We start from the raw sequence: 23,753 nt of genomic DNA, 5'->3' as shown, positions 1-23,753 counted from the left end.
CCGGCTTCCCGGCAGGCTGTGCGCGGGGCCGCTACGGGTCGTCGGAGGCGGCGGCGCGCAGGGCCTTCTGGGGGCCGCAGTCCGGGCGTGCTGGGCGGCGAGGGCCGGACTCGGCTTCCCGGCGGGCTGCGCGGCGGCCGGGTGGGTGTCGGCGGGGCAGTCCGGCGGGCAGTGGCGGTTCCGGTGCGGCACGGCGAGCGGACGGGCGGGCGGGACGAGCTGAGCGGGACCGAGCGGGATGCGGAGCCGCCGCCGCCGCTCCCCGCGCCTCCTGAGAGTCTGAGACCCGCCGGGCCGCGCCCCCCGCCCGGGCCCGCAGTCCGAGCGTTCCGCGCGTTCCGAGCGCGGGCCGGGCCCAGCGCCGGCCCCGGCCGCGTCCCCGTCCAGTCCTGGGCGGCCCGCCCCCTGCCCGCGCCCCCTCTCTCTGCGCGGCGCCCATGCGGACTGAGCCCCGCCCCCCGGCCCCGAGCCCGCCGAGCGCCGCCGCCGGAGCCCGCGCCGCCCGCCCGCACCATGCTCAAGTGCATCCCGCTGTGGCGCTGCAACCGGCACGTGGAGTCGGTGGACAAGCGGCACTGCTCGCTGCAGGCTGTGCCCGAGGAGATCTACCGCTACAGCCGCAGCCTGGAGGAGCTGCTGCTCGACGCCAACCAGCTGCGCGAGCTGCCCAAGGTGAGCGGCCGCCCGCACCTGCCGCCCGCCGGCGCGCGCCCAGCCCCCGGCTCCTCGGTCGGCAGAATCTGCCTGGGCGAGCCACCGCAGCTTCCAGCCGGCCCTGCTGGTTTGCACTGGCCAGGTCCCCACCCCAGCCAGCCCCACCCTCCCCTCCCAGCCGCCCTGGCTGGCACAGGTGGCAGCGGTCATCAGGTGCTTGCCTGGGGATAGCGATTGTCACCGAGTCTGGAGGAGGAGCCTCACAGAGTAAAATCCGTGGGGATTCAGGGAGGTTGGTGGGATTACGGTGGAACTTGGGCTCGGGTGGCTGATGAGTACCGGCTTGTTGGGCCGCTCTGAGGTGGGGTCCAGGCCTCCTCTCTTTTTCTTCCTGGGTGCAGGCAGGGGTGAGTGGGGAAGCTTCTGTCAGATCTGCTTGTAGGCTCTCTTTCTTTGCCTTTGTTTCTCAGGGTCAGCTGTTTTCCTAAGACTGCTCCAGAAAGGAGAATGGAGAAAGCAGATTAGGAAGCATCTGTTTTCTGGAGATGGGGTGCCAAGTGGCTGATGCCTAAGAATTGGGTGCCCCAAAGAATGTGGCCCCGCTCTGGTCCTGGCAGTGACATCTCTGTTCTCTTTGGCCACCTGCAGGCCTTGCACATAGCACAGTGCCCGTGGTGCCCTGTTGTTTTTGATAAGGTTCTTTTGGGAACCATTTACTGAGTTTTTGCTGCAGAACCAGACCAGGTTCGTTGTTGGGGTGCAGTAGCAGAGGCCAATGTGGGTCCCTGGAGGATGGCAGAAGTGGTTTAAGGGCTGGGTGGGCCCTGAGGTAAGACACAGAACAGGGGATAGGAGCCTTGTCTGGTTGTGAGCAGGTCCCTTCTTGGAGTGGAGGCCGGCCTGGGGAGTGGAGGGAGGCGGGCACAGTGGGCGTGTGCACTGTGTGTTTCTTTGCTTTCCTTGCCACAAACGGGGTGTCGTGGCTGGACTCCAGGACCCTGTGTGACCTGGAGGAGGCAGAGGCCCGAGGACCCTTGACTTGTGACACCCATGTGTCCAGGAGCTCTTCTCTGCTCTGGAGTGGTCTCTGCCACACAGCCCGTGTCCTCCCTGCCCACAGCCCTTTTTCCGGCTGCTGAACTTGCGTAAGCTGGGCCTGAGTGACAACGAGATTCAGCGGTTGCCTCCCGAGGTGGCCAACTTCATGCAGCTGGTGGAGCTGGACGTGTCCCGGAATGGTGGGGAGCCTTGGCTGGGGCTGGGTGGATCCAGGGGCGTGTCCGCTGGGGCCACAGATGTCTTGCAGGTCACGACACTTGTTCACTGTGATCCTCTAACAGATATCCCTGAGATCCCGGAGAGCATCAAGTTTTGCAAGGCTCTGGAGATCGCGGACTTCAGTGGGAACCCTCTCTCCAGGTGGTTGGCAGCGTGTGGTAGAGTCGGGAGTGGCTGTGGGTCTTGCAGCCTGTGGTGGGTTCGGGAGGGGCTCTGGGTCCCGCAGCCCTGCTCTGGTCATCTGGAAGCTTCTGCTTCCTCCCATACAGGCTCCCTGATGGCTTCACTCAGCTGCGCAGCCTGGCTCATCTGGCCTTGAATGACGTGTCCCTGCAGGCGCTGCCCGGGGACGTGGGCAAGTGAGTGCCCTCTCGGGTGGGGGATGGGGCTTGGATTGGCCCTGCCCTTGCCGCCACTGCCTGCCTGCCTTCCTCATGCCTCAGCTCCTGGTCTCCCTTTCAGCCTTGCCAACCTGGTGACCCTGGAGCTCCGGGAGAATCTGCTGAAGTCCCTGCCAGCGTGAGTGTGACAGGCATTTTCCCAACGGCCTGGGGCAGCGCCACGGCCTGGGGACCAGGGTTGCATGGTGACACCTCACCCTGATTCCTGTGCAGGTCCCTGTCTTTTCTGGTCAAGCTGGAACAGCTGGATCTGGGAGGCAACGACCTGGAAGTGCTGGTGTGTGGAGGCCCGACAGACGGCAGGGCGGAGACCCGAGGGCCGCGGGTGGGGGCTGGGTGCCAGGGCGTGTAGTCTCCTGGGCGTGGCGCAGCAGGAGGCCTCGCCCCACAGCGACTCTTTTCTCTGTCCCTTCTTGCAGCCGGACACCCTGGGGGCTCTGCCCAACTTGCGGGAGCTGTGGCTGGACCGGAACCAGCTGTCAGCACTGCCTCCGGTGAGTGAGAGTGGGGCTGGCCTTCTGCCTTTACCTGTCTGTGCTCTGACTTTCTGCCTGCCTGCAGGAGCTTGGGAACCTGCGGCGCCTGGTATGCTTGGACGTGTCAGAAAACCGGCTGGAGGAGCTGCCGGCCGAGCTCGGTGGGCTGGTGCTGCTCACGGACCTGTTGCTGTCCCAGAACCTGCTGCGGCGACTGCCCGACGGCATTGGTCAGCGTGCCTGGGGGTGCGGGGTGCTGCTCATAAAGCCTGGCTCCAGAAGGAGCAGGGGGTGTCGGGGCTGTGCGTGGTGTGGAGCACGGGAGGATCCTAGGTCTGCCCAGGCTCTGGGACCTGTTCCTGAGGAGGGGTGGTGGGGCCCTGGGGCATCCCAGAAGGCTGAGGAGGCAGCTGGTGGTGCTGAAGGGGGCGGTGGAGCCCATGAGAGCAGAGGGTGGGTAGTGCCACTGGAGCCTGGTGTTTTCTCAAAGGAGGTTGGGTAAGGCTTGTTGGGGCGAGGTAGGCAGGACCCTCCTGAAGTACAGCGGCGGCAAGAGGCACTGGGGGCCTCGCCCGCTGCCCTGAGGGCACCTTTGCCCAGGTGGGTAAAGCATGTCTGTGGCTGTGCTCAACCATGTCACCCTGTCTGCCCGACACCAGGTCAGCTGAAGCAGTTGTCCATTCTAAAGGTAGACCAGAACCGGCTGTGTGAGGTGACCGAGGCCATCGGGGACTGTGAGAACCTCTCTGAGCTGATCCTCACGGAGAACCTGCTGATGGTAGGGTCCAGTTTGCAAGGCAGAAGGGACGGTAGGGTCCAGCCTGCCAGGCGGAAGGGATGGGGCCAGTGGGCGTGTAGAACAAGGGCAGGCATCTGCCTGTGTGTGCTGCTGGGGGTGCTGGCGGTGGCCTGACCCATGGAGCTCTTTGGACAGGGCTCCTTTCCCATCAGAAGGGGAGCCTCCTGGCCAGAGGTGAGGTGGGGCAGCAGAGTCAGGGCAGGGATCTTTGCCCTTTGCAATGAAGAATCCAGGTTGTGTGTTTTTCTGGCGTGTGTTGTAACATGGGAGCGGTTGCAGAGAAGGCAGGGATGGGATGGATGGGTCTGTAGGAAGGGCAGATTGGGAGCAGGAAGCCATGCTGCTCCCCAGGGGCATCTGGCTGCCCCTCACAAATCAGGGCAAGCTGAGGCCCACTCCAGGGCAGGGCTGAGGGATGGTGGTGCTGCCATCCCCAGGCTGGGAAACAGGAGCAAGCTGTGCGAAGGGTGCTTATTCGTGGGAGGGGTCCTCAGTGGGGAGAAGAAGAAAGGGAGTCTAGGGTTTAGGGTTTTGGGAAGGGGCTGGCCCTGAGCAGGCCTCGGGAGCCCTAGGAATGGCAGGGCAGATGAGTGGGGCACCAGACAGGCTCGCAGATCAGTCCAGGGCACCCATGGGTGAGAGCCAGGGATGACTTGGTGGGGTGCTTTGGTGGTGGGGACTGAAGGCTGAGGGCAGTGGGCAGAGCTTGGGGAGCAGAGGGCACAGAGTGGGATGGAGACGGCTTCCGTGGTCAGGTCCTTGTCCAGGTCTCCAAGGGCTGCGAGGGGTCCTGGCTGGAGCTGGCCTGGGGTCTCTGTGGCTCTGCCCCCATGGGCTGTCATTTGTCTCCCACTCCCAGCAAGCCTTTAGCACTCTGATCTCCTCTTCCTGGCCAGGCCCTGCCCCGCTCCTTGGGAAAGCTGACAAAACTGACCAACCTCAACGTGGACCGGAACCAGCTTGAGGCACTGCCGCCGGAGATCGGGGGCTGCGTGGCGCTCAGCGTCCTCTCCTTGAGGGACAACCGCCTGGCCTTCCTGCCACCAGAGCTGGCCCACACGTCCGAGCTGCACGTGCTGGACGTGGCAGGGAACCGGTGAGTGCCAGCCTGGCCCCACAGGCCCGACTGTGGCCCCAGCGCGTGCTGACTGTGCCTGCCCGGCCCTCAGGCTGCAGAGTCTGCCGTTCGCGCTCACCCACCTCAACCTCAAGGCTCTGTGGCTGGCAGAGAACCAGGCGCAGCCCATGCTCCGGTTCCAGACGGAGGACGATGCCCAGACTGGCGAGAAGGTGCTCACCTGCTACCTGCTGCCCCAGCAGCCCCCGCCTAGCCTCGGTAGGTTGCTTGCAGTAGGCACTTGGTGTGGGTGGGCCTCAGGCGGTGCCTGGGGACCAGCCTGGGTCCTGACACTCACCTGCTACAGAGGATGCTGGGCAGCAGGGGAGCCCCTCAGAGAGCTGGAGCGACGCCCCCCCCAGCCGCATCAGCGTCATCCAGTTCGTGGAGGCCCCTGCAGGGGACGAGGACGCCGAGGAGGCGGCAGCCGAGAAGCGGGTAATGGGGGTGGGGACCTGGGAGGTGAACCTCCGCCTGAGCCTTGCCCTGCGGCTGCTGCTCACCCTTGTCCCCACGTCAGGGCCTCCAGCGCCGGGCCACGCCTCACCCCAGCGAGCTCAAGGTGATGAAGAGGAGCATCGAGGGGCGGCGGAGTGAGGCCTGCCCTTGCCAGCCAGACCCTGGATCGCCCTTGCCTGTGGAGGAGGTGGGCATGGAGCCGTAGAAGCCTGGCAGGCCACTGCCCTCGGGAGCTGCAGTGGTCTGGTCCATCCTGGGAGTGGGGCTGTGAGGGCCAGGACAGCACAGAGAAGGGGCAGGAGATGAGGCTGGTGACAGGTTCAGGGACCTGGAGCTGCGGGGCCAGCTGGATGACGGGGTGCCAGGGTGGATGTGCCAGTCGTGCAGGGAGACCTGTGGGGCTGGCATACGGGGAGAACCAGAGGCAGGTGTGCCTGGGAGCACAGGGAATGGGTTCTGGTTGCGGGGTGGGTGGGTGTGCCTCTGGCGGAGCTGGCATGGGTATCAGTACCCAGGAAGGGGTTTGGGGCTGGCACAGCAGACCTGACTCTCCTTACTCAGAACTGGGACACGCACACTGTGGGCACCAGGCTGCAGCAGCACCAGTGATCTGGGCTGGGGTAGGGTGTGTGGGAGGGGAGGAGGCTCGTATCAGGCGGGATTCTCCTGGGAACTTGTGTGGTCCTCGTTCTTTTTGGGAAAGGCTTTCCTTAGTGCTGGGCCGTGGAACTGTGGCTTTGCGCACACTAGGCCCCAGAGACACGTGGCTTCATTGGGGACTGGGATGGAGAACAGCCTCAAGGGCATGAGCCTGTTACAGTGCCTGGTTGGGGCAACGGGAAGCCCGGAGTGACTGTCATGTAGGAGGCCTCTGAGCCGGGAGCACCCTCAAAGCCTGACCCTACTTCCCACTGCAGGAGAAGCGGCTGAGCGCTCAGTCTGGCGTGAGTGAAGAGTCTCGCCCATCTGCCAGCACCGTCTCTGAGGCCGAACCCGAGGGTCCGTCGGCCGAGGCACAGGGGCAGAGCCAGCAGGAAGCCATGACTGCTGGTGGGGAGGAAGACACCGAGGAGGGCTATGAGGAGGTGCGAATGGGCAGGGCGGAGGTGGGAGGCTGGGCCCACTGGGTGCGGGCTGGGCCCTGCTGATGCTTCGTGGACAAGGCTGGAACCTGCGGGGCACTGCCCTGTACAGAGTGGCGGTGGGTGGTACGGGGCTGTGCTGCTGAGGGTGCCCCATAGAGTTGCCACCTAGGTGGGGTGAGCGTCTCCCCCGACAGCTGGGCTCACAGACCCCACCCCCATCACAGACCGCCTCCTGACTCCAGCGTGGGCTCCCCGGTGTCAGGCCTTGGCACCCTCTTTGTTTCTACCTGGGCATTGTGTGTCTCCAGGAAGAGCCCCATGGCCTTCTGGCTTCCTCAGGGCTGAGACGACTGTCCGTCACTGGGCAGTTACGCCGAGTCCTTGTGTGGAGGGAGCTTTTCAGAGCCCCTGTCTGTGGTGTGGACACGCTGCTTAGCGGGGCCTCCCTGTGGATGCGCAGCCGCAGAGCTGGGGCCTCCCTCACCCTTGTACCTGCACAGCCCACAGTGCATTTCGCGGAGGACGCGCTGCTGCCGGGGGATGACCGGGAGAGCGAGGAGGGGCAGCCCGAGGCCCCCTGGGCCTTGCCGGGCGGGAGACAGCGGCTCATCCGCAAAGACACACCTCACTACAAAAAGCACTTCAAGATCTCCAAGCTGCCCCAGCCCGAGGCCGTGGTGGCCCTGCTGCAGGGCATGCAGCCCGACGGGGAGGGCCCTGTGGCTCCTGGGGGCTGGCACAATGGCCCCCATGCACCCTGGGCTCCTCAGGCTCAGAAGGAGGAGGAGGAAGAGGCCAGGCCTCAGGAGGAGGAGGAGGAGGAGGAGGAGGAGGAAGACAGGGCTGAAGAGGAGGGGACCAGCACTGAGGAGGAGGACAAGGAGGGGGCTGTGGTGTCTGCGCCCTCTGTCAAGGTGGGTGGCAGTCTCACCCCTGCCTGGCCCACATTCACTTGGCCCTCCTGAGCACCCAGGGCTGGGGCAGGGCCAGGGCCTGACCCACTGGCCCCCGGCCACCCAAAGAAGGTCGTGGACATGCGTGCTCCACTGTTGGCATCGTGGTCGCTCTCACCAGGCCCCAGGCCTGCCCTGGCGTTGGTCTCAGTGCCAGGGGCGGCCCTGCTGGCCGGTATCCGGACCTGCTGGCAAGCACAGAGCTCGCAGAAGCCAAGCGTGGCTGCCCGCCCTTTGTGGGCCTACCAGGACCTGTCTGCTTGTGTAGTGGTCCCAGGGCAGGGCTCCTTCCTCTCCCAGGATCCCTGAGCTCTCCTGGGCCCCTCCCCATGTTGCGCACTGGCTGTGGGTCTGAGGCCCTTATGGCTGTTCAGCCTTGTCGGGCCCTCCTAAGGTGCCACACAGGCCTTTGGGGCACCAGTGTGCCCCTTTCTGGTCCTCAAGTCTCTTCTCCGTGGTGCACAAAGGGTCTCACCTGCTCTCTGGGCAAATTCAGATGCCGGGGGAGGCCCCAGGCCCCTCTCCCTGCCCTTGATGACAGCCCATCCCCCAGTGTGGGCCAAGGCTTGATAGCTGAGCCTGGTCCCCGTGAGCCCTGCTGGTCCTGGGTGTGCAGCGTCACTCACGCCTCCAGGATGGAGGCGCCTGTGGAGGGGCGGCCAAGGGAGCTTGGTGTGGTCTCTGTCCTTTCTGCTCGTGGCGGGGGCTGGGTGAGGCGGTGGTGGTGGTCTTGGCGGTGGCTAACCTGCATGCTTCGCTGGTCCTGTCCTAACAGGGGGTGTCGTTTGACCAGGCCAATAACCTGCTGATAGAGCCTGCTCGCATTGAGGAGGAAGAGGTCTGTACTGCTCGCTCTGCACTCTGGCCGGGCCGCTGCCGGCCTTGCTTCCCGGGCTGCGGGCTCGTGCCTCTCCCCACCCCTGTTGCTTGAGCACAGACCCCCCCTGCAAAAGAGCTCTCAGATGGACCTGGGCTAGCCTGTCTTGTCAGGGGCGAGCGGAGAGGTTAGGCCAGCTCCCAGCAGCCGCCTGTGGCACTGAGGCTTGCCTCTCTGCAGAGGCGGCACAGCCTCATCCTCTGACGGGCGGCAGGGAGGCCTCGGGCCTCCATCACCCAGAGGTGGGCAAGCCCCAGTCCCCCACACTCTGCAGAGGATTGCTCTTCTGCTGGGGTCTCAGGGCTTCTCCAGCTGGCCCCTGCACTGGCCCTGGGCGGCGAGTGGCATGAGACCCCATGCAGCTGTGCAGGGAAAGCCAGAAATGGCGTCTGCACACCGGCGGGTTCTCCTGCAGAGAGCACAGGCATCCCTGCTGCGGCCTTTCCTGGACACCTCGTCTGTTCTGTTTCCAGCTGACTCTCACCATCCTGCGGCAGACTGGGGGCCTGGGCATCAGCATTGCGGGTGGCAAGGGTTCCACGCCCTACAAGGGGGATGATGAGGTGAGCACTGCCTGGGCCCCACCGCCAACCGCCTGTTCCACCTCAGTTCACACCAATGGCGTGCAGGCCCCTTGCCCTGTGGACACTTCCACGTCCCGACATGGGCTGGGCCCAAGGCACCAACTGTTGTAGGATCCTGAAGTCCAAGGGCAACCTGAGGGAGTATGGGTCTGGCCTCCCTTCTCTCGCCAGGTGCCTCTGCACCAGGCTTGGAGCCACGAGCCGTTTCTTGGGGTTGATCTGCTCCTTCCAGCCTTGGCATTCAGGATCCCGCAGTGGCCAGCGCTCAGCCCTCCTGCCGGCCAGGGCTGGGGGCTGCTGAGAGTGGGTCTTCCCCTCCTGGTTCTTCTGCAGAAGGGGCAGGACTACGGGCCCCCTTTCCTGGCCCCTGCCAAGCTTGTGTCTGTACTCTAGGGCATATTCATCTCTCGGGTGTCCGAGGAAGGCCCTGCAGCCCGGGCTGGAGTCCGCGTGGGTGACAAGCTCCTTGAGGTGAGTTGGGAACCCCTTGGCCCCAAGTGGCAGCTGTGCCCTCTGGAGGTACACAGTGCGTGGCATTAGGGTGATTGGCTGCCTTCCAGCCCCCCAAGAGTTCTAAGCACAGGACACCAAGACTTTTAGGCGAAGCCACAGAATCAGTAAACCCCAGGGGAGAGCCATCTGGGCAAGAGGCCCCGTGGGTCCGGCAGCGGCTGCACCAGGCACAGCGGACTCTCCAGGAGGGGCCAGGCTGTGGCTGGTCTGATGGAGTTTGGACCCTGTATGGGAGCCCTGGAGCTCCCGCCTGGGCACCTGGCCGTCCAGCCTGGGCACTCATGTCAGGGGGCTCAGGAGAGGCACATGCTCTTTTCATAGGGACACCCTGAGGGCAGGTGAGGGCCCTGAAGCCCGGCCAGGAGGCGTCTGCCCACAGCTCACGCTGTTTCTGCCACTCAGCTCTTCTAACCTTTTCGTGGGAACTCCTGTCCCTGGGTGTTGGGGTGGGAGCGTGGGTCAGTAAGCCCATGAGCTCAGGTGTGTGTTGGGCTGCTCAGATGGGGAGGAGGTGTCCAGGAGTGGGGCTGCGTGTGGCCTAGTTGTGGGGATGTCTGCCTGCCTCCCGTGGCCAACCTGTGTTCTAGCCGTGGGGCTGCACACATGGGTTTCCAAGGACCTGGTTTGCGGCGGTCAGTGCCCACGAAGAACCCTGTATGTAAAGGGCTAGGGTGGTGTCAGAGCCTGGGACCTCTCCCCCTGCCCTGTGCCTCAGTCTCCCTGTCCTGGAGGGAGCATGTGGAGCCACCAGCACTTGGCTGTCGGTGGCCGCACACGGCTCTGACGTGCATGTGGCCTCTGTGGCCCGCAGGTGAATGGCGTGGCTCTGCAAGGCGCCGAGCACCATGAGGCTGTGGAGGCACTCCGGGGGGCTGGCACCGCGGTGCACATGCGAGTGTGGCGTGAGCGCATGGTGGAGCCTGAGAACGCAGTCACCATCACGCCTCTGCGGCCAGAGGATGACTACAGTCCCCGGGAGCGGCGGGGAGGGGGTCTGCGCTTGCCCCTGCTCCCACCCGAGAGCCCGGGACCCCTACGGCAGCGACATGTGGCCTGCCTGGCTCGCAGTGAAAGGGGGCTGGGCTTCAGCATTGCTGGTGGGAAAGGCTCCACACCCTACCGGGCTGGTGACGCGGTGAGACTGGGGCCCAGGGCTGGGGAGGGCTGCTCCAGGGCAGGGCCGGGGAGGGCTGCTCCGGGGCCGGGGAGGGCTGCTCCAGCCTCACTGGCAGCCCTGGCTCCCCTTCACCCTCCCCTGCAGGGCATCTTCATCTCCCGCATTGCCGAGGGCGGTGCTGCTCACCGCGCTGGCACGCTGCAGGTTGGCGACCGAGTCCTCTCTGTGAGTGGGGATGGGGCCCGCCCCACACGCCCTCCCTCACCCTCTGTCCCATCCTGCCCTTGGGCCTCCCTGACTTAGATGTGTTCTCACAGATTAATGGAGTGGACGTGACCGAGGCCAGGCATGACCATGCCGTCTCCCTGCTGACTACTGCCTCCCCCACCATCGCCCTGCTGTTGGAGCGGGAGGCTGGGGGCCCTCTTCCTCCCAGCCCTCCACCGCATTCCTCCTCACCCCTCACCGTTGCCGTGGCCACAACCAGCACCACCCCCGCCAGCATAACCACTGCCACCCCCGGGGATCCTGGGTTGCCGAGACTGGCCCCCAGCCTGCTAGCTACCACTTTGGAAGGGCCATACCCAGTGGAGGTGAGACACACACCCCTACCCAGGCGCCTGCCCAGCTTCAGCTGTGGGTGCTGGCCCTCCCAGGATCTGCCCTTTTGTGACCCTGCAGCCACTCTGGGTGGGAAGCTGGCCTGCTCGCCCTTTGCCCTGTGGCCCCTTGAGACTGGGGCTCTGCCCCACAGCCAAGCTCCTCAGTTTGGTTCCGTCAGCAGTCTTCTGGCCAGCCACATGGTCACAGTCAGCAAGGGTGTTGGCCCCACGCTGCATGCCTGCTTGGGCAGCCAAACGGTGGCACAGGAACCCTCATGGGCACGTTAGGGCAGCCTCCGCCCACCATCTACAAGGACCTGGATGGACTCGGGAGCATTCCCACAGCCCTTCCCTGTCGTGACCGAGACCTGTCCCTTGTCCGTGTCCCCAGGAGATCCGTCTGCCGAGAGCTGGGGGCCCTCTGGGGCTTAGCATCGTTGGAGGCTCTGATCACTCTAGCCACCCGTTTGGTGTCCAGGAGCCTGGTGTGTTCATCTCCAAGGTAGGGCAGCCCCGCCAGACAGCTCTGAGCAAGGCGCACCCATCCCAGGTACCAGCTCAAGTTGGTGCGGCCTTGTCCACCAGATGTCACCCTCCTCCCTGACAGGTGCTCCCGCGGGGCCTAGCGGCTCGCAGTGGCCTGCGGGTTGGGGACCGAATCCTGGCAGTGAATGGGCAAGACGTGCGGGAGGCCACACACCAAGAAGCCGTCAGCGCCCTGCTCCGGCCCTGCCTGGAGCTGTGCCTGCTGGTGCGGAGGGACCCAGCTCCCCCAGGCCTGCGGGAGCTATGCATCCAGAAGGCGCCCGGGGAGAGGCTGGGCATCAGCATCCGAGGGGGTGCCAGGGGCCACGCTGGCAACCCCCGTGACCCCACAGACGAGGGCATCTTTATCTCCAAGGTGAGCGCTCCGCAGCCCGCCCCAGGCCTTACTCCCCACCCCCCGCCAGGTTCCTCCCATACCACGTCTCTCCGCAGGTGAGCCCCATGGGGGCAGCTGGGCGTGATGGCCGGCTACGTGTGGGTTTGCGGCTGTTGGAGGTGAACCAGCAGAGTCTTCTGGGCCTGACGCACAGCGAGGCGGTGCAGCTGCTACGCAGCGTGGGCGACACCCTCACCGTGCTGGTGTGTGACGGCTTCGATGCCAGCACCACTGCAGCCCTGGAGGTTAGCGCCCCCACCCCAGGAACCACGCTTCTCTCTGGCCCATTCTGAGATGTCCTGAGCCACAGACGCCTGTCAGGGCGGGCGACGGGTCCTCTGTGCCTCTGGGTCTGGGAGGTGCTCTGCATCAGCTGTGAGGGGTGGGGAGCTGGGGGGGGGACGCCCACCTTCCCTTTCTGCTGAGCTGTAGCCATCGAGCTGTCCAGAGGCCTGGCCCAGGTAGGACAAGACACATGAACAGATAGGGGGTGTGTCTGGGGCACACTGCATGGTCTGGTTTTGAAAGATGTTGTTGAGCCACCGGCGACTCGTGCAGAGCCCACGAGGCTGTGACGGGATGGCTCGGAGCCCTGCCATGGCCCACCAGCCAGGCAGACTCCTCGGGACTCTGAGAGTCCCCGCTCCTGTGCCCAGTGGCACCCTGTTCCTCCCAGCCTGTCCCTGGGCCATGCCTGACTTCAGGGCACCTCCTCTGATGACCTCTCAGGAGAGAGCTCCTTCCCCAAGATCTTCTACCCAACGGCTGGTCTTTTATTTCTGGACTGCAGAGCAAAAGCCCTTACCGGGAGTTGGGGTGTAAGGTGGGGCCCCAGGAGTCTCCCTCCCAGCATGGCCTGGACCCTGGACTAGCGCAGGGCACTCTCATCCCCCTTCCGTCTCCTCCCTCACACCGTCCTGCGGGTCCCCCAGCAGGCCGAGATGGCCTCCAAGGGCACGGCCAGCGTGTGCAGACCGAGTTCTCACCTGGAGTGGGGTGCAGGGCCGCAAGAGGGTGGGTCATGGGAGGGCCGACACCCATGGCTGAAGCTGGGGGGTGCCTGGGCAGGGGCATGTGTCTTCGTCTGAAGCAGCCCCCTGCTCCTAGAGCATGTCCCCGCTGGTCACACAGGTCCCCAGGGCCCAGGTGGCTGTGTCATGCTCCCTTTGGCATGCACGGCTTCCTCTCCGTAACAGCCTCTGGGATGGGGAGGCCTCGCGTCGGTTCTCTCTTGCGAGGGATCTCTGGGATGGTGGTTTTCTGCCAGGCTGGCAGCAGTAGAATGTGTCCTGACCCATGGCCAGTGCCACCCAACACTGTGGGAAGTTGGTCTGCATTCATCTTTTTTCACCGTAGACGCCCCCCCCCCCCCCCCCCCGGTGGAAATTGCATCCCGTTCGTATTTTTTGGTCCACAGCTGGATGTTGGGCTTGGGGCTGGTGAGCCGGCCTCACCCACCTTCTCTGCTGTCCTCGAGGGAGTCCTGGTGCTTTCTAGGGAAAGATTTCCCTGAGGGCTCAAGCCCTGGACCACCTGGTTCTCAGAGCCTTGCCTTTTATTTACTCATTTTAAGTGTATGTTTAAATGTATTTTAAATAATGTTTGATAGATTTACTCATATACTTATTTTTTATTAGAAAGTCTTCTCCAGGAAGGGCTAGATGTGTAGAAGGTGGGGCTGGTGCCGTGTCTGCAGCCGGCGTGCGCCCGTCTGCCTGTCTGTGTGCGGCTGGCGTACGCCCGTCTGTCTGTGTGCGACCGGCGTGCGCCCGTCTGTCTGTCTGCGTGCGGCCGGCATGCGCCCATCTGCCTGTGTGCGTGCGGCCCGCGTGCGTCCGTCTGTCCGTCTGCGTGCAGCCAGCGTGCGTCTGTCTGCGTGCAGCACTGCTGTTGGCCACAGGTTGTCCTTGCATCTGGTCGGGTCCCCCGTGAGTCTGCCATGACACATGGGTACAGGAGGGATGGCCTCGCAGGAAGGGATCGGGGCAGGTCTCAGACATCACACTCTGGCTGGCAGCCCACCGCAGAGCTACCTCCACACCCTCCCTGGTGTTGAGGGCAGAGACCGTTTCTGCTGCGTCTGGCAGGCCAGGGCCCCGGAGCAGCGGGGCTGAGAGCTGCGATCCACCACCGCCGCTCTCCCAAGTCCGCCGTCTTCCTGGGGGCTCGCCATCCGCCCCAGCCCTGTCCTTGCCCTCCACTGTCTGCCTGGCTTCTGTCCAGCAGGGCTTGTTGCTCGTCTTTGTTCGGTGGGTACAGGTGTGATTTCCTCCAGCTCTTGCTCATCTTTTCCTTGAAAAAATAGGATCTTTTGAGTTACAAAAATGAAAATGTTTAAGTCTTCTGATTTCTTTATGACTTCGGGATTCTGGTTTTTTCTTTTGGAACATCTTCCCTACTGCAAGATAAACATTGTCCTGTTTTCTTCTAGTATTTCTGGCAATTTAAAAATCATAGCTCCGTGGTTCACCTGGACTTGTGATGAGGCCTCCTTGTCGCCTAGGCTGGAGTGTGTTGGCAGATAACAGCTCACTGCAGCCTCCACCTCCCACACTCAAGCCATCCTCCAGAGTCACTGAGACCACAGGCGCGTGTCCCCACGCCCAGCCCTGCTGCTTCCCCACTGATTTGGGGGACATGTGGTTTTGTCGTGTGTTCAGTTCCTGTGTGCTCCAGGGTCTGTTTCTGGACTTGGTTCCAGTGAATTGCCAGCTACTTCTGAGCCAGCCCCACACGTTTAAATGCCTCACTTTACAGCAGGTTTCATACCTAACCCTAATGGTCAAAGCTACCCACTCTTCCTTCTTGTCTTGAGAAATTTGTCTGTCACGTGTTTACAAGTGAACCTGCCAAGTTCCGCACAGAAACCGACTGGAATTCTGGGTTTTCACAGACTCGTATGTGTTATCTGCGTATGTGTATGTATTTTGAGGAAGGGTCTCGCTCTGTCACCCAGGCTGGAGTCGTGGCATGATTGCTGCTCACTGCAGGCTCAGCCTGCTGGGCTCGAGCCATCCTCCCACCCTCTCAGCCTCCCGGTAGCTGAGACTGCAGCCACACACCACCACCCCTGGCTCAAAGATTTTTTTAAAGTTTTCTGTAGAGAAGGGGTTTTGCTGTGTTGCCCAGGCTGGTCTTGAACTCCCAGGCTCAAGTGATCTGTCTGCCTTGACCTCCCAAAGTGCTGGGTTTCCAGGCGTGAGCCGCGTGCCCGGCCTTGGGGTTATCTTTACGGCGAGTTTTTCTCTAGCGCATTCTCTGGTTGCTCTTGCTGTCCTAGTAATTCTGTCGCCCTTCCCACCCAGGCCTCTCCCATCTCCCCTCCTTCAGAGCTTCTGGCCCCTTAGGGGTGGGGCTTGCCTCGTGCTCAGGTTTAGGAGACATTCATCTACTGGGATGTTTGCTATAGGCTCTCATGATGACATTTTTTAAAGGGGTGGGGGGCTGTTTCTGTTTATAACCTGTAAGAATTGTTATCTGAAGCTGGGGCCCTAGAAGCTTCCAAAGGTGGTTCCTGACGTGTCTTTCTGTTTTTAGGGTTTTCATGAACTCATGAATCTTTGTTTTCCTGATGGGTTTCAGCACAGTGTTCCCTTGATGTCCCCTGATCAGGCAGGGAATATTCCCCAGCTGCTTTGACAGGGCATTCTTTGTACTTCCTGCCCCAGCCCTGGATTCCACCACGGTTGTGTGGAACCCGGCCCCTCTCGGTGGGAGCTGAGTGTAGAGCTCCTAGCCGTGGGCCAGGCGGGCTCAGGACTCTGGCTCAGCCTCTGCCGCTCCATGGCCTCTGCAGCAGATGGAGGCTGAGAGGTGGAGATTTTTATATCCATGAAAGAGAAAAATCATGAGTTTGTACTGTTATATTTAGCTCATTTAAGATTATAGGGTTTTTTACTAACTTTTGTGATGTTAGATTTCTCTTTTTCTCATAAAATCTTCAATTTCTTAATTTCAAAATTAGCTGAGTATGGTGGCACGCACCTGTAGTCCCAGCTACTGAGGCGGCTGAAACAGGAGGGTCGCTTGAACCCAGGTGTTTGAGTCCAGCCTGGGCAAGACAGTAAGACCCTAAACAAAAAACAGCGACCCCAGTGGTACGACTGAGAGCAGGAGCGTGGGGTGCTGAGTTCTGGGAGGCCATCTTCCTGAGGGCTCACCCACTGGGATGAGCAGTTGGCAGCCTCCTGTGCTCTCAGCCACTTGAGAGCCTTCTGTGGTTTTGCTGCCAACTTGATACACAGTTGAGCTGACTCGTTTTAGCTTTTAGGGTGAGCTTTTTAGAAATCCGTGTCTTTTTTTTTTCTTGAGACAGTCTCACTCTGTTGCCCAGGTTGGAGTGGCATGGTGTTAGCTCACTGCAACCTCCTCCTCCCGGGTTCAAGCGATTCTTCTGCCTGAGCCTCCCAAGTAGCTGGGATTACAGCCATCTGCCACCAGAAAATCTGTTTCTTAATTGTGTAAATCATCACGTGGTTCCAAAGTCGAAATCATAGATTGACTTCAGAAGTCCGGCATCCATCTCTCTGCTCTGAGGCTACCAGCTTTATTAATTTCGGTTTATTCTACCATTTGTTTCTTTTTGAAAAATATAAGCACATACATAAGTGAATTTTATACTTGGAGAAAAGTTGAAAACACAGGACAAAGAACGTGTGACACGCAGCCCTGTTCCTGGCCCAGCCACCGTGCCAGGGACGTGCTCCGTCGAGGAAGGGCACGGTCCGGTCCCTGTGGGGTTTGGCCGCGGCACCCCTCTAGTCTCCTTCCATCGGAGCCTGCCTCTGTCTTCGCTGATTCCTCAGACCTTGATGCTTCTGGTGGGCACAGGCCCTCCCTGCTGTGACTGTCCCCACGCTGGGTGTGATGTCCTCACAGGCTTCAGCATGTGCATCTTGGCGGCCGAGAAGCCACGCGTCTCCACGCCGCTCACTGGGTCCGCAGCTGATGCTCTGAACCGTGGGGTCAGCCAGGTTTCCTCTGCAGTTCCTCCTGCCCCTGGAAATCAAGTGGTTGTAAGAGGTGCTTTGAGAGCACAGGACATGCTGCTTCTCACCCAGCTTCACCCGGGTGCCTCAGCACCTCGACGGTCCCCGAGCGGGCCTGAGGTGGTTGGCGACAGTGCCCTACCCACCACCCCATGCTCCTCGGGTGGCTTCCTGCCCTAGAACCTTCCCTTCTCCCAGTTATGTCACCTGCTTGCCTGTTCATGTGGGCTCACAAGGAGTCCGTTTCATTAACAAGGGAATTTCCATTTTATTTCATGGCTGACAGCTTGTTACCATCGTTTTTTTTTTTAATTAATTTTTCTTTTTCTTTTTTTTTTTTTTTTTTTTGAGACAGAGTCTCGCTCTGTCACCAGGCTGGAGTGCAGTGGTGCAGCTTCTGCTCACTGCAACCTCCACCTCCCAGGTTCAAGCAGTTCTCCTGCCTCAGCCTCCCAAGTAGCTGGAATTACAGGCGCCTGCCACCATGCCTGGCTAATTTTTATATTTTTAGTAGAGACAGGGTTTTACCATGTTGGCCAGGCTGGTCTTGAACTCGTCTTCTTGATCTGCCCGCCTCGGCCTCCCACAGTGCTGGGTTACAGGCGTGAGCCGCCACACCCGGCACCGTCACAAATTTAATGCCCAAATTGTCCCAGCCTTGGCCCATGAAGGTGCTTGAGGGCCTGACTTATTCTGACACAACCTCCCCTCTCTGAGCACCTCACCTTCCGCATCCAGGAAGTGCTGGGCTCCTCTCCTTGCCCTGCCTGGCCCTGGAGTCAGCCATTTCTCTCAGGCGCGGTGGTTCCTTTTAGTGGAGGGTGATCCGTGGAAACTGGTCTCGGCACTAGACGTGGATAGTGCTCTCAGGGGAGCATCTCAGGACCTCCCCAAGGCCAGAGCTAGGGACCATGCTAGTCTTTTCCACGGTTATTCCTGGAACGGTAGAGCATGAGCTCAGTGGCCTTTTCTGTGTCTGAGCAGCTCTCTGTCGTGAGAGGCTGGGCTGCCTGCGACCTTGCTTCCCACTCTGCCAGGCCCCTGTCTCTCTTGGACCTGCCCAGGGGCTCTGACTTACTTTGGAAATTGAGAAGAGAGGCACCTTGTTTGTCCTCCTGGGTCTGTGAGAATCTAAAACAGGTGTAGGTGAGGCTGGCTGTCGGACTGCTTTCATGATGCTCTGGTGTTTCCAGTGATCTTTGTTTTCTGTGTTTAGCTGCTTGCTTGTCGAGCGCTTAGAGTTGATGATGATTGTACCGTTGTTCTCTGTGGTGACAGCGTCCCTCTGCCTGCCCCACGTCCCGTCCCCCCTGGTCTGAGCGGCCGCTCTCTGTGCCTCCTGTGTGTTTGCCTGGCTTCTCTGCCCACCCCTTACTTCCCATTTTAGTTATGTTTTTAAGCAACAGCACGGGGCTGTGTTTGTCCTTCAGGCCACACTGAGAGCACTGTGATTTCACAGGGACCCCGTCTGTGAAGAGGGCCAGGAGTGATGCCTCTCTCCACTGTGCCGCCTCTGGCCGCTGGTGGTGGAGGCTAGAGCCAGTCCCACTGACCCCCGGGGGCTTGGAAGTGAGCTCTTCCCATGGTTCTGTCTGCCTGTGTTTATTTACCCTGGGCTCAGGATCCAAGTACAGCTTGTGCCCAGCCAGAAGCCCCTGCCTGTCCTGGCCCTGTCTCCCCGGCCCCCTCTGCCGTGCCAGCCACTGGTGTGGGACAGATGATTTAGGTCTGGGAAGTGCAGAGCTGGCCGGACCTCCTACGTGATGTCCTTTGTTTCAGAACCCCTGCTCAGCACTCACGCCAGGGTCCGGAGCCAGCCTGTCCCCCCGAGGGGCCGCTCTGTGCCAGCAGGTGCAGCGCCCGCTGCTCACCCCTCCTTGCCCCGTTTTGGAGGCTGTCAGTTCTTCCTGAGGGTGACTTTACACGGTCACCTGCCTTGCCCTGCCCAGACAAAGTGGCAGGCATCACGCCACTTTGTCTCACTTAGCGCAGACATGACCATGTCCACAGCAGGCCTGTGAGCTGTGAGGGGATGGGCCGGGCCGGGGACAGGCCTGCCGGGCACTGGAGGGCCCAGCAGAGTGCCCTCTGAGGCCGCCCCCGCCATGCAGTCGGCCCCACACGGCTCCTTTCTTCACCTTTGCTGGCTGTTCTGGGCTGGGGCCGCAGTCTCCCCTCAGCCCACACCCCTTTTCCCAGGTGTCCCCAGGTGTCATTGCCAACCCCTTTGCGGCAGGCATCGGCCACCGGAACAGCCTGGAGAGCATCTCTTCCATCGACCCGGAGCTGAGTCCTGAGGGCCCAGGCAAGGTCAGAGGCGCCTACAGCCGGCAGCCCCAGGGCCCGGGAGCCTGAGGCCGGCAGCACCTGATGGGTCCACTTTGCTCACAGGAGAAGGAGCTGCCTGGACAGACCCTGCACTGGTCCGAGGCCACAGAAGCCGCAGTGAGTGGGGTCACCCCGCCCCTCCCATCAGGGCACTGGATCGGGGTCCATATCGCCCATGGGGCGTTAGATAGTGACCCCCGGGACCCCCTCCTGTGCCTGTGCTGTCCCCCTTCCCCCGATGGCTGGGGGCGGCCACGGAGCTGCCCTTGCTAGTGCTGTGTCCACTCTGCTCCCAGGGTCGGGGTCTGGAGCCCCTGAAGCTGGACTACCGTGCCCTGGCCGCCGTGCCCAGTGCTGGCAGCGTGCAGAGGGTCAGTGCCTAGAGTGCGGTGCCCCCACCTTTGTCCTGTTCTGCTCATCAGCTACCCCAAGATGAACGCCAGGGCCTCCATGGAGGGAACCTTGGGCGGCGGGGGGGCCAGGGTGGGAGGAGGCCGCATCTGACCTGCAGGCTACCCCCGCCGGAGCGTGGCCCCCAGCCTGCCACGTGCTTGTCAACCCTCGTTCTTGACCCCAGCCATGCTGCCCCACCCCCACCCTGAGCTTTGGATGGGTGACACAGTTCGAGGCTCTTGTACTCACCGAGCAGGCCAGTGTGGTGGTGTGTGAGCTTCGCCTGCTGTTGGGGGGCTGCCCAGCCTGAGGGTGCAGGCTGGAGGCGGAGGCTCCTGGGGGATTGGGCAGGCACACGTCGCTGAGGGGAGGATGGGCTGGAGCAGCTGGAGGGGCAGTCGCTGGGGACGGGCGGGAGGATGTGCAGGCCCGTCCCTCCTGAGAGACACAAATAACCCTCCCAGAGGGTGTGTCCCGCCAGCCTCTGCTGGAAGGCCCAGAAGGAACGTGAGTGACTGGGGGGGCAGGCTCTGCCAGGCCTCTGCAGGGGTGGTAGAGTGGTGGTGAGGGGCTGAGGCAGCGCATGTAGGGGCTCTTGGGTACCGACTCGGCCATGGGCAGTGCTGAGAGGGAAGCTCCCAGGAGATCCTTCATCCTCATGAACAAGAGCACAGCTGTGGGGGCAGCGGTCAGGGCCCCCCTCGAGCCCTGAGGGCTGCACACCGCAAGTGGGGGCTCCCCGCCGGCCCCTTCCCTGAGCCCTCCCTTCCCTCTTCTGCAACTGTGCTGTCTGCTCCCATCTCTCCTGCAAAGCTCCAGCCAGCACACAGCCACGGAGACACCAGCTGCCCATCCCAGGCCCCTGCACCGTGGGGGTCGGGGACAGCCTCTTCATGCTGACCGAGTACCTGGGTGGCCCTGGGCTATAGTCAGTTTGGGGAGCTGAAGAGCTTCTGTGCCCTCCAGGCAAGCGCCAGGGCCCCCAGTCCCTCCTGCTCAGGGGCCACAGCCCTGCCAGGCCTCACCCCACCCACTGCCTGATCCTCCAGGTACCGTCTGGAGCAGCTGGAGGGAAGATGGCCGAAGGCCCCCGCTCCCCTAGTGGCCAGCAGGTGAGTGTCCCGAGTTAACAGGCGCGCCCCGCGGCAGGTGGAGGGCAGGGCAGATGGCCAATGTGCAGGGCCCCCTCCTCCAGGGAGAGGGGGTGGCGTGCGGTTGGTTCCGGGCTTCCCTCTGCTACTACGGGGCCTGCTGCGCGAGGGCAGCCAGGAACACTTTCCTGGAGGAGCTGCCTGGCGATGGGCTGGGGGCCCGGGCTTGCTGTTCCTGGAGGAGCTCAAGCTCCGGAGACCCCGGTCGTTGTCTTGGGCCCAGTGCCTCCCAGGTCTGCCGGCCTCGCCCCTGCCTGCCTCTTGTCAGGGGGTCCTTGCCCCCCACTATTGGCACCACCCCCAACACACTACCACGTGGGGGTTGGGGTGGCAGCACCTGTGAGACCCAGCCACAGCTCAGCACCTCACTGGCAAGATGTCAGCGCCACCCAGGCGTCTCTCTCTCTCTCTCTCTCCCCGTTTCCCCACCCCATCCTTTGCCTTGAATCCTTGATCCTGCTCTCTTCTGCCCCTGCTGCCCCCACCTGCCTTTTCCAGACAAAACCAGGGGTGATCCAGCCATTGGCTCAGGCCTGGGGCTCCCCAGCCCCCAGGGGCAGAGGTGGTCCCCGCTCCGTGAGTGCTCTGTCCCATGGGTGGGGTGCAGAGCCTCCTTCCCTGGCAGGATGGTGGGTGGGATCAAAGGCAGGCAGTGGGGACAGCGGGTGTTGGGTTGGGTGCAGCTGCAGCCCCGACAGCTGCCCAGCGTAGCTCACGAGAGCCCCACCCCCCCAGCCACCCTCCCCTCCCTCCCCGGATGAGCTGCCTGCCAACGTGAAGCAGGCCTACAGAGCCTTCGCAGCTGTGCCCACTCCACACCCTCCTGAGGACGCCCCTGCCCAGGTGTGTAGGGGCAGCACCCCTCCCTACTTCGTGTGGGTGTGGTGGGTGCCCCGGGGCCCCAGTGCCCCAGAGGAATGCCAGCCAAACCTCAGGGCCCGCTCCCCCCAGCCCCCGACGCCTGCGGCCTCCCCGGAGCAGCTGTCCTTCCGGGAACGGCAGAAGTACTTTGAGCTGGAGGTGCGCGTGCCCCAGGCTGAGGGCCCCCCTAAGCGCGTGTCCCTGGTGGGTGCTGATGACCTTCGGAAGATGCAGGAGGAAGAAGGTGAGGGGCACAGAGTAGGGTGGGGACTGGGTGGAGGCTGGCCCAGCTTGACCCGCCTGGCTCTCTGGCAGCCCGGAAACTGCAGCAGAAGCGAGCACAGATGCGCGAGGTGGCGGAGGCCGGGGCCGGAGCGAGGCTGGCCCTGGATGGAGAGGCCCTGGGCGAGGAGGAGCAGGAGGATCAGGAGCCACCGTGGGCCGGCCCAAGCCCCACTGCAGGGTGAGCGCCCACGCACCAGACACTCCGCTCTCGCCCCACACACCCTCCCCACAGCACATCCTGTCCCTTCCCTAGGCAGAGCCCAGTGTCCCCCCCACCCCCGGGAGGTGGCGCCCCGGTGCGGACGGCCAAAGCTGAGCGGCGCCACCAGGAACGGCTTCGAGTGCAGAGTCCGGAGCTGCCGGCACCTGAGCGCGCCCTGTCCCCTGCTGAGCGCCGGGCCCTGGAGGCCGAGAAGCGTGCGCTGTGGAGGGCGGCCAGGTAGGCCCCTGGTTGGGGGTCCCCACCCTGCCCCGACGCCTGCCCCGGCTCCTGCCTGGCTCACCCAGCCTTGCTGGTCTCCGCAGGATGAAGTCGCTAGAGCAGGACGCTCTCCGCGCACAGATGGTCCTCAGCAGGTCCCAGGAGGGCCGGGGCACTCGGGGGCCCCTGGAGCGTCTGGCCGAGGCCCCTTCCCCCGCGCCCACCCCATCACCCACCCCTGTGGAAGGTCCGTGGGTCTGGGAGGTTGGGGGGTCAGCCTGCCGCATGGGCCGCTTCCAACACCTGCTTCTTGTCCCCCCAGACCTCGGCCCCCAGACCAGCACCTCCCCGGGACGCCTGGTGAGGAGCCGGTGGCTGTGCCCGCCCTTCACCCCCGAGACTTGGGGGGGTCTGGCCTGCCCCCACCCCTGTGGCCCTCACCCCTTTCCTCTCACTCTCTGCCTCTCCCCTCACGCTGTCCTTTCAAGCCCTTGTCTGGAAAGAAGTTTGACTACAGGGCCTTTGCAGCCCTGCCTTCTTCCAGGCCGGTCTATGACATCCAGGTACCCGGCCGCCAGGCCTCTGCATGCCTGCCACCCTGCCTGCGCCTGCCACCGCCTCTGTCCGCTCCCGCAGGGCCTCCCCGCGCTCTGCCCACGCTCTGCCCTCACCCCGCCTCTCCATCCCCTCCCTCCTTCAGCTGGGCTGTGTGGGCCTCAGGGCTGGGAGCCCACCTGTCCACGCGGGTGGTTTGGGGCAGGACTGGCGCCAGCCTGACCAACACTCTCCCCATCACAGTCGCCGGACTTTGCTGAGGAGTTGAGATCCCTGGAACCATCTCCCAGCCCTGGTGAGTTGGGGCTGGGTGCGGGGTGAGCTCCCTGGAGCCCAGCTGCCCTCAGCTCACTGCCCCCCTGTCCCTGCCCCCCCAGGCCCACAGGAGGAAGATGGAGAAGTGGCCCTGGTGCTTCTGGGCCGGCCCTCACCCGGCGCTGTGGGCCCCGAAGATGTGGCGCTGTGCAGCAGCCGCCGCCCCGTAAGGCCTGGGCGCCGTGGCCTGGGCCCTGTGCCCTCCTAGAGGAGCGGGTGCCTCCCCCAGACTTGGGGTGGGGGCCCTGCCAGCTCCAGCACACCACCCTTGCCCTGAGTCTTTTAACCTGGGTTTTAGCATTTTAAAGAGACCCCACAGGAGTTCCGGCCTCTGACTAACTGCCCCACCCCAGCCGAGACCTCGGCGAGACTGTAACTAGTGATGTTTGTACAACCAAAGACTCTATTTTGTGGTTTAAGGAGAATAAAGTTGACTACATTTTACCTCCCATCTGTCTGTCAACCCCCCACCCGCTGGCACAGACGCCTCCTGCCCTCCGAGGCCAGGCCGAGCTCCAAGTGCTGCACCATCACCCGCCCTCACCGCACACAGGCTGCACAGCTGCCCGTCCCCAGCAGGGCCTCCCCCAGGTGCCTGCAAACCTGTGTCCGCAGTCGG

At 63.0% G+C, this 23,753-nt stretch overlaps 1 protein-coding gene and 1 long non-coding RNA gene across 10 annotated transcripts; one reads left to right on the top strand and one right to left on the bottom strand.

Annotated features, from left to right (window-relative positions):
- Nucleotides 1-111: 111 nt before the first annotated feature.
- SCRIB (scribble planar cell polarity protein) lies at nucleotides 112-23,578 on the top strand. Of its 9 annotated transcripts, XM_032255436.1 has the most exons (38): nucleotides 452-672; nucleotides 1,775-1,892; nucleotides 1,995-2,073; nucleotides 2,202-2,291; nucleotides 2,395-2,451; nucleotides 2,547-2,610; nucleotides 2,753-2,827; nucleotides 2,895-3,039; nucleotides 3,469-3,587; nucleotides 4,505-4,704; nucleotides 4,778-4,944; nucleotides 5,033-5,163; nucleotides 5,246-5,371; nucleotides 6,102-6,269; nucleotides 6,770-7,183; nucleotides 7,998-8,060; nucleotides 8,573-8,662; nucleotides 9,077-9,154; nucleotides 10,008-10,331; nucleotides 10,458-10,538; nucleotides 10,631-10,906; nucleotides 11,307-11,417; nucleotides 11,523-11,816; nucleotides 11,894-12,082; nucleotides 19,025-19,135; nucleotides 19,217-19,270; nucleotides 19,450-19,524; nucleotides 20,596-20,658; nucleotides 21,196-21,273; nucleotides 21,433-21,540; nucleotides 21,649-21,802; nucleotides 21,874-22,021; nucleotides 22,097-22,282; nucleotides 22,369-22,511; nucleotides 22,587-22,624; nucleotides 22,753-22,827; nucleotides 23,063-23,114; nucleotides 23,197-23,578. In XM_032255436.1, exons 1-38 carry the CDS (start codon nucleotides 514-516, stop codon nucleotides 23,340-23,342), a joined length of 5,049 nt encoding a protein of 1,682 aa, XP_032111327.1. In that variant the 5' UTR covers nucleotides 452-513; the 3' UTR covers nucleotides 23,343-23,578. The 9 variants fall into 9 exon arrangements, with proteins under 9 accessions (XP_032111370.1, XP_032111377.1, XP_032111320.1 ...); XM_032255479.1 differs by lacking the exon at nucleotides 21,196-21,273 and having other exon boundaries at nucleotides 112-672; XM_032255429.1 differs by having other exon boundaries at nucleotides 451-672; nucleotides 22,753-23,114.
- LOC116534881 lies at nucleotides 16,485-22,432 on the bottom strand. The gene is made up of 4 exons (XR_004261930.1): nucleotides 22,347-22,432; nucleotides 21,706-21,777; nucleotides 19,796-19,881; nucleotides 16,485-16,835 (listed from the first exon to the last, which is right to left on the bottom strand). It is a non-coding gene; the product is annotated as an uncharacterized LOC116534881 (long non-coding RNA).
- Nucleotides 23,579-23,753: the final 175 nt, after the last annotated feature.

This window comes from Sapajus apella, unplaced genomic scaffold (assembly GCF_009761245.1).
Source record: "Sapajus apella isolate SASKATOON/1434 unplaced genomic scaffold, GSC_monkey_1.0 scaffold3, whole genome shotgun sequence".
NCBI lineage: Eukaryota > Metazoa > Chordata > Mammalia > Primates > Cebidae > Sapajus > Sapajus apella.
Note: the sequence above shows the minus strand (reverse complement) of the source record. Positions and strands in the feature narration are given on the sequence as shown.